This window comes from Colobus angolensis, unplaced genomic scaffold, assembly GCF_000951035.1.
Source record: "Colobus angolensis palliatus isolate OR3802 unplaced genomic scaffold, Cang.pa_1.0 Scaffold8, whole genome shotgun sequence".
NCBI classification, from domain to species: domain Eukaryota; kingdom Metazoa; phylum Chordata; class Mammalia; order Primates; family Cercopithecidae; genus Colobus; species Colobus angolensis.
The window spans coordinates 19485807-19495143 of NW_012121820.1; the positions used below are offsets into that span (position 1 = coordinate 19485807).

Sequence of the window (9337 nt, forward strand, 5' to 3'; positions counted from 1 at the left end):
GTGAAACCCCATCTCTACTAAAAATGCAAAAATTAGCCGGGTGTGGTGGTGAGTGCCTGTAATTCCAGCTACTCAGGAGGCTGAGACAGGAGAATCGCTTGAACCTGGGAGGCGGAGGTTGCAATGAGCTGAGATCGCAACACTGCACTCCAGCCTGGCGACAGAGCACGACTTGTCTCCAGAAAAAAAAAAAAAAAAGAAAATGCCCTTTATTTGAATTATGTCCTTGCAAAACCTATGTTTCAAGGGACTAGGAAAGGGCTGTATAGAGGAGTGGGTGGAAAGAAAGGAAGACTCCACCCTGGATTTTTTTTAAAAATTAAAACATTTTAATTTTTTCATATAACATACATATGGAAAAATCATACCATCTGTCTACAAGCTGATTAGTGATCACAAAGGTAAGATATCCAGGTCACTACCCTTCACATCACTTTTAATCTCTCCTGTCATTGTTTTTAATCTTATCATTGTCAAGACTAATGAATGTATCTGGAAATATTGATCTTCAGATTTTAATGTATACTCTAACTTCATTTTATATTTTATTGGGGGGGTGTGTGTGCACGTGTGTATAATTTTAAGAATTTCCATTGATTTTAGCCACTTTCATGTCTCTAGCTGGACGCAAGAGGGATTTTTAAAAGGGATTTTGTCTACACTTAGGGGAGCTGATATTGGGCCTATGAGGAGAGCCGTAACAGTGCCTGTACTGGTGAAATTGAGGGAGACAAGAAAGCTGAGAATGTGGGGATTGTTGATCTGTGTGCCTTCCCACCTGGAGACTCCTTTCAGAGCTTTCTGTTTTAAAGTATTTAAGAAGATTGTGGTTATAAGGAAGTACTTATCTTCCATTGCTGGCACAGTGTCACCTTTGCCCAGGATGTACACATCCCTGGTAGTTGCTTCCTTCTCTCAGTGCAGTGCTGCTGGCTGGCTTCCAGCCTGGGGAATGGGTCTGCATTCCCACCTGTCTCTCTGGTTGCCCCTGGATGAACTCCATTCCTTTCTCACAGCCTTCTTTGTGGATCTCACCCATTCCAGGTGGCCTTGTTTTTGCTGCAGAACTCTCGACCTCTTAGCTAGTGAGGCCGCCTTCCTGCTACCACTGCTGCAGCTGTCCTCACTAAGCACTTGATTGCTGAGCCAGCCCCCTTCTTTGTGATAAAAGTACCTTGGTTTATATTTTGTCCTTTTAATTAAACAACCCCAGCTGTGAATGGCACCATAAATCTTACTGGTAATTCCCACCACTTAACTTGGACTCTGCCAACTGTGAGAAGAACAGAGATGATCAAAGGGAGGTTTTTGAAGTTTGTTTCAGGTTTTTAGATTAAGCCTTTACCTAAACCTATGCAAGAAATCTATTCCTGTGATGACTTCTTGATTTTCTTTTGAACTGAAAGATGGTCTTCTAAAAATATTTTTTGGTTAATTTTTTTTTTTTAATTTTGAAAGACCTAAGACATGCAAAAATAGATAAAGCATAGTACATACTTTTGAACCTATTTTCAGGCTGAAAAAAATTTACTGTCTGATACTTTCTCTCTCTCTCTCTGATACTTTCATCTCCCTATTTCCCCTCCTACCCAGTACCACTGTTCTGAATCTAGTGGTTATCATCCACACACATGGCCTTGACTTTTACTAGATATGTTACTAAATAACACATTGTATTATTTTACATGCTTTTAACTTTGTGTAAATGGCACAATGCAGTATATATTCTAGTGTGATTTGCTTTTTACATCTTTAAATTTTTAATCATTCACGGTTAAGCACTAGCTATCTTGGCTCCTCTGAAATACTCTGTTTTCTAATAGATGGCAGCATTGATTTTATATTGTCTTTTTTTTTTTTTTTTTTTTTGAGGGAGACAAGGTCTCACTGTGTTTTCGAGGCTGGTCTCGGATTCTGGGCTCAAATGATCTTCCTACCTCAGATCCTCCCCAAGAAGTTGGGACTGTAGACATAAGCTGTGTTGCCTGGCTCATAGATCAACATTTTTTTTATTTTTTATTTTGTGTATTTTTATTTTTTTGACATGAATTTTCACTCTTGTTGCCCAGGCTGGAGTGCGATGGTGCGATCTTAGCTTACCGCAACCTCCGCCTCCCGAGTTCAGGCAATTTTCCTGCCTCAGCCTCCCGAGTAGCTGAGATTACAGGCATGTGCCACCACACCTGGCTAATTTTGTATTTTTAGTAGAGACGGGGTTTCACCGTGTTAGCCAGGATGGTCTCGATCTCCTGACCTCGTGATCCGCCCGCCTCGGCCTCCCAAAGTGCTGGGATTACAGGCTTGAGCCACCGCGCCCGGCCCGATTTTATATTGTCTAAATGAGATTCTTTGATCATTAAATCAACAGGGCCACCAATTTTGGGTTGAGAGGCTTTCTCATCTATATTCTGACCCATGTTTGCTTATAAGGTTGCCTACCTTTTTTTCATTCTGGAACACACCCATGAACTTGTTGGGACCCACTAGCGGAAGGCAAGAGCTTTCCACCCTCATCCCGCTCCCTATTAACTATCCAGCTGCCCATCCACACCCAGCTTTCCTCCTCTTGATCATCATGGCCATTCTATACCTCCTCTGTGGAAGTAAAACATAACCCAAGATACTGTGACATTTGGGATCATTCTACCTTGCTTGAAAATACTTCTTCATGGATGGAACTTTGGAGTCTTTAGGCCACTGATGATAACTCTCCAAATGGCTAAGAACTTTGCTTTGCCAGCAAGTCGTTCATTTGGCCATTCAACAGACATTTATTGTTTGTCCACTGTGCCAGGTGTTAGTCATACATGGTAAGCAAATAAACATGGTCCTTGCCCTCATGGAACTCTTAGTCTAGTGAGGGAGACAGACATTAGTCAATCATATAAATAAGTGAAAAAGTTATTAACTGTGAACAATGCTATGAAAAAACATATATAATAGGGGGATTTTACCTGGGTGTAGGGTGGTGAGGGAAAGTGTGCCTTCCTAAGGAAATGATGATTTAACTGAGATCTAAGGACCGTGTGGGAGTTAACTAGGGAAAGAGAAGAGTAAATTATTCCAGGTCAATGCAAAGGTCTGGGAACAGGAGGGACAAAGCATGTTCATGGTGCTGGCACCCAGAAAGGGGAAGGGGAGGGGCGAGTGTGAGACGAGCCTGGAGAGGTAGGGCCGGACCAGGCAGGGCCATGTGGGCCATGGAAAGGACTTTTGTCTTCAGCGTAAAAACCGTTGGAAGTGCATTGTTTCCTGTGTTTTATCTTTTCCTTTTTTTTTTTTTTTCTAGTTTAAAAAGCAGAAGCTCCTCCTAGAACTGGACCAGTATGCCCCAGATGTGGCCGAACTCATCCGAACCCCTATGGAAATGCGTTACATCCCTCTGAAAGTGGCCCTGTTGTAAGTATTCCCTGACAAAACAAGGCTTAGTGCCAACAAATGCGAGGAAAATCTGATGAGACTTTCCCATGTCGTTTGTTGTATTTTTGGAGATTTGCAATCTTAGTCATCAAGTATTTGCTGTAGTTCTGTTGCACAACTGGGTTCTGTTGTTCTGGCCAGCAAAAGAGACAGAGCCATTCTGTCTCTCTTGGGACAAAGACTCACACAGGGCTGTGTACAATCAAACCCTTCACAAATGCTTTTTGACTCCGTGCTGATCTGGGTTCCAGCCTACTTATAACTAGTGTTTCTAAAGAAAAAGTTCTTCAATTGTGATGTATGGATTGAATAAAAGTTTGGTTTTTATGTGACTGCCGTTTCAAGCAGCTCTTATGTTTCATGTACAGTATAGTCCCCCATTTGTAGCTCATAAAACTGAAGTGCCAAACAGATGCATTCCAGCTGGGTGACCCATGTGGAAGGCTGGAACTTACTGAGGCTGTGTGAAAGAATTCTCCAGGGATTACCCAGTGCTACCGTTAAGTTGTACTCTTTTGGGTTATTCCCTTTTATCTTCCTGAGATAGGCAAATGTGAATAATTATTATAATTATTCAATCAGTCATTGAATATTAATAATATACCAGTTTCTAGGGATACACAGTAAACAAGACAAACAAGTTTTCTCGTGGAAAAACACGCCCTTAGAACTTCAGAATTAAAAGGGGCCTTGTGAGACTAGTTTACTCAACCTTCTGCCTTGTGTGTGGATTTCCTATTCCCTGTTAGATGTCTACGCAGCTGCTTCTTGAACGTCACCTGCTATTTAGAAATGGCTTTTTTTTCTTCCCACCGAATAGCTTTAGACTATCAGTTCTAATCTATGTATTTCAGAAATCTTGGTGGGATCTACCTTAATAGAACCAGAAATTTAGCAACTTCATGAATCCCTTATGGACTTATAGGTGTCCTGGGGGTAGTTTTGTAATAGCAGCAGCTGTTTCTTTAAAGATTAAGTAACAAGCCTGTCTGTAATTGCTGAAAAAAAACCGCCAGCAATTTCTAGGCCTTTGGCTGTAGAACTGCTAATCTCACAGTCGTGGGAGGTATTGGATTTAAGGTCTTTATTTGTGAATAATAATCATCATCTCTTCCTGAGACACTGGCACGTTTCTTCCTATCTGATAACCAGAATTATGTAACTAGTCTATCTTTTCACTTTGTCTGCCAGGAAACTCAGAGCTGAATTTGAAGCTGATTACTATAGTGCTGTAGAATACCCATTTGGTGGTCTTTCCATTGCCTTTACTGTCTCGTTTTATTTATGTTTTCCTTGCTCTTGATCGATTGATTATTTATTTATTTATTTATTTATTTATTTATTTATTTATTTATTTATTTATTTATTTTGAGATGGAGTCTCGCTCTGTTGCCCAGGCTGGAGTGCAGTGGCACAATCTTGGCTCACTGCAGCCTCCACCTTCTGGGTTCAAGCGATTCTCCTGCCTCAGCCTCGTGAGTAGCTGGGATTACAGTTATCCACCACCACGCCTGGCTGTTTTTTGTACTTTTAGCAGAGATGGGGTTTCACCATGTTGACCAGGCTATTGAACTCCTGACCTCAAATGATCCATCCACTTCAGCCTCCCAAAGTGCTGGGATTACAGGCGTGAGTTATTGCGCCCAGCTGATTCTTTATTTCTATTTGTACTTTGCTATTATTTTTTATTATCTGTTCTTAGTTTTTTTGAGATGGAGTCTCACTCTGTCATCCAGGCTGGAGTACAGTGGTATAATCACAGATCACTGCAGCCTCCACCTCCTGGACTCAAGTGATTATCCCACTTCAGCCTCCCAAGTATCTGGGACTACAGGTGTGGTTTTTATGTATTTTTTTTTTTTTTTAGTAGAGACAGAGTATCGCCACGTTGGCTAGGCTGGTCTCGAACTCGAGCTCAAGTGATCCACCCACCTTGGCCTCCCAAAGTTCTGGGATTGCAGGTGTGAGCCACCATGCCCAACCTGTTTTTTATTATCTATTCTCTCTTTTTTTTTCTGAGACTGAGTTTCACTCTTGTTGCCCAGGCTGGAGTGTAATGGCTCCATCTCAGTTCACTGCAACCTCCGCCTCCTGGGTTCAAGTGATTCTCTTGCCTCAGCCTCCCGAGTAGCTGGGATTACAGGCATGTGCCATCACGCCTGGCTAATTTTGTAGTTTTAGTAGAGACAGGGTTTCTCCATGTTGGTCAGGCTGGTCTCAAACTCCCGACCTCAGGTGCTCTGCCTGTGTTGACCTCCCAAAGTGCTGGGATTACAGGTATGAGCCACTGCGTCTGGCTTGTTCTCATTTTAGCTGCCTCAAATCCTTTGTGGAAGCAGGATAGAAATAAATACAAACAATTTGCTATGACTATCTAAGATTTCCGTACTCACAAGCATTTCGAATTCATTTTCTCAGTTCATTCCTTCCCACCTCAGGAAAACACTAGGTGTTTCAGCTTGACTCCTTCCTAGTGAGGGTCTAGATGTCCTTTGAAGTTCTGTGACGCCTGACTTGTTGAGCTCAGTAGATACTTACTCTGTCCTTGGGGTCTGGCTCAGTGGATTCTGCTTAACTGCCAAGAAGGCTGCGTCTAAGCTGCTTCAGCTCTTGGATTGGCATGACCTGTGTCAGGGCTTAGGAACCTGACTGAGGAAAATGTACTTTCCTGGTTCTCAAAGGTAAATGGAGCTATTAAGATATGTGGCTCTGTGGGAATTGGTAGAATTTTATCATTTTTTGAAATCTAAAATAGTAAAAAGAACATTTATAGAGCTAGAAAGACCTGATTTTGAATATATTTTGAATATATATTTTATTAGTTTGTGAGAATTTGGGCAAGTCCTTTTACCACTGAGTCTCAGTTTCCTCATCTGCAAAACTGGAATGGTATTATTGCGAGTTACAGGATCTCTGTGATTAAATACAGCAGTATTGTATGTACCCCACAGCACAGAATAGGCAGTCCATGTTCAGTACCTTTTACTTATCAGCCCCAGCCCCCACCTTATTCTCTTCTACTTGGGGGAACTAATTTCTAAGAAGCTGCCTTCCTTTGCGTAAGCTTTTAGTAAATCTCTTGGAACTTCCTGGCTGTAATGGCGAGGGTTCCTTGGTCAGGATTACTAATGCGAAATATGTTTGTTCTTCCCCAGCTATCTCTTAAATCCTTACACGATTTTGTCTTGTGTTGCCAAGTCTACCTGTGCCATCAACAACACCCTCATTGCTTTCTTCATTTTGACTACGATAAAAGGTAAGGCCCTGAAGGGAGAGTATAAAGCTCAATCCCTGATTTATGCAAGATTTTGCAACACTTATGCTGTGGTTTTGTTTTTTCTGTTTTTTTTTTTAATGCAACACTTTAAAACATTTTAAAAAATTACACAAGTATTACAAGATTATTTAGAAAATGTAGACAAGGCAAGAGAAAAAAATCAAAACATCTTGAAAACTTAACTGCTCAGAGAGTCACTGTTAACATAGTTTTAAAGAAAAGTTCTAGGCCAGGTGTGGTGGCTCATACCTGTAATCTCAGCACTTTGAGAAGCTGAGGCAGGAAGATCTCTTGCGCCCAGCCTGGGGAGCATAGCAAGACCTTGTCTCTGCAAAACATAGCAAATTAGCCGGGCACAGTGGCATGTACCTGTAGTCCCAACTGCTCGAGAGGCTGAGGCAGGAGGATTGCTTGAGCTTGCAAGTTTGAGGCTGCAGTGAGCTGTGATCATGCCACTACACTCCAGCCTGGTTGACAGAGTGAGACCTTATCTCTTAAAAAAAATCTAAAAAGGTTCTAAGAGGCTTATGATTAGAATAGCAGCCTTCCTCTTTCTTCCTAACCCTAGTTCAGCTTCTTTGAAGCAACTGCTTTCTGGCTTTTGCTAGTATTCCGCATTTCTAAATAAGAGCTTATATTATATTTCCTGAATTACAAATTTTAGACATTATTTATTGCACTCCCATCATGGACAGTGATAAAGATTTAGCTCTTTGGGGCCAAGTATGGTGGCTCACGCCTGTAATCCCAGCACTTGGAGGCCAAGGCAGGCTGATTGCCTGAGGTCGCGAGTTCGTTACCAGTCTGACCAACATGGTGAAACCCCGTCTCTACTAAAAATACAAAAAAAATTAGTTGGGCGTTGTGGCGGGTGCCTGTAATCCCAGCTACTCAGGAGGCTGAGGCAGGAGAATTGTTTGAGCCAGGCAGGTGGAGGGTGCAGTGAGCCGAGATCATGCCACTGCATTCCAGCCTGGGTGACAGAGGGAGACTCCATCTAAAAAAAAAAAAAAAAATTAGCTCTTTGGTACCAATATCCCCTTTTCTCTTTTGCCTGATTTTCCTATAGTAGTTACACCATAGTTTCTTGTTTGTTTGTTTTGTCTTGTTTTGTTTTCGAGACAGGGTCTCACTCTGTCACTTAGGCTGGAGTGCAGTGGCACAGTCGTGGCTCACAGAAGCCTTGACCTCCCCAGCTCAGGTGATCCTCCCACTTCAGCCTCCTGAGTAGCTAGGACTACAAGCGCCCACCATCATACCTGGCTAATTTTTGTATTTTTTGTAGAGATGGGGTTTTGCCATGTTGCCCAGGCTGCTGTCGAACTCCTGGACTTAAGCGATCCACCCTCCTTGGCCTCCCGAAGTGTCAGGATTACAGGCATGAACCACCGCACCTGGTCGACATCATAGTTTTTATTGAATCAGTATCAGCACCTATATTTTGTGACACTGTATGTGTTATTCCACTGCTGGGCATAGTAGTAACTATGACTACTTTTTTCTTCCATGTACTACCTTTTATTTTTCCTGGGATTAGTAATTGTCTTTTATTGCTTGTTTGGTTTTTTGCTTAGTTTTTGGGTGCCAATCACTGTTTTTGTTCCCTAGTTGCTCCATTAGATCTGTCAAGTACCTAACAATGTTTTTTTTTTTTTTTCGTTTAACACTTAAACACATCAAATAGTTTATAGGTTTTACTGTTTTTCTGGAGATTTTTCTCACACATCTTTCATCCTACCCCAGTCTGTCCTGATTGTTCCCTGGGCGTGGTATGAAGCTGTCATACTGGAACTTACCTTCATAAATCTGTATCCCTCCTCTCCTGGATTCCTTCTCTTTTTTATTGATTTTTTTCTGTTTTTCTGAAGTACTTTCTCAGTAGTTGTCTAAGAAAGGGTGTATGAAGGCTGCGCATGGTGGCTAACACCTGTAATCCCAGCACTTTGGGAGGCCCAGGCAGGTAGATCATGAGGTCAGGAGTTTAAGACCAGCCTGTCCTGATTGTTCCCTGGGCGTGGTATGAAGCTGTCATACTGGAACTTACCTTCATAAATCTGTATCCTCTCCTGGATTCCTTCTCTTTTTTATTGATTTTTTTCTGTTTTTCTGAAGTACTTTCTCAGTAGTTGTCTAAGAAAGGGTGTATGAAGGCTGGGCATGGTGGCTAACACCTGTAATCCCAGCACTTTGGGAGGCCCAGGCAGGTAGATCATGAGGTCAGGAGTTTAAGACCAGCCTGGCCAAGATGGTGAAATCCCATCTCTACTAAAAACACAAAAAATTAGCCAGGCGTGGTGGTGGGCATCTGTAATCCCAGCTACTTGGGAGGCTGAGGCAGAGAACTGCTTGAAACCGGGAGGCGGAGGGTTGCAGTGAGCCAAGATTGCGCCACTGCACTCTAGCCTGGGTGACAGAGTGAGACTCCGTCTCAAAAAAACAAAAAAAAAGGTTGTATAAGATATATATTTTGAGTCATTCCGTGTCTAAAAAATATCTTTGTTCTGGTTTAGCACCAAATTAATAGTTGGGTAAGATTGAGAATTCTAGGCCGGGCGCAGTGGCTCAAGCCTGTAATCCCAGCACTTTGGGAGGCCGAGACGGGCGGATCACAAGGTCAGGAGATCGAGACCATCCTGGCTA

At 42.3% G+C, this 9337-nt stretch overlaps 1 protein-coding gene across 1 annotated transcript in view; it reads left to right on the forward strand.

Moving 5' to 3' along the window:
- LOC105502614 (phosphatidylinositol glycan anchor biosynthesis class U protein-like) overlaps positions 1–9337 on the forward strand; it is a gene marked incomplete at its 3' end in the record, with an annotated part of 51202 nt that overhangs the window by 26494 nt on the left and 15371 nt on the right. The window contains exons 5-6 of the mRNA XM_011929216.1: positions 3290–3399; positions 6576–6676. Of these exons, the coding sequence (XP_011784606.1) occupies positions 3290–3399; positions 6576–6676 (211 nt within the window). The remainder of the gene's footprint in view (positions 1–3289; positions 3400–6575; positions 6677–9337) is intronic.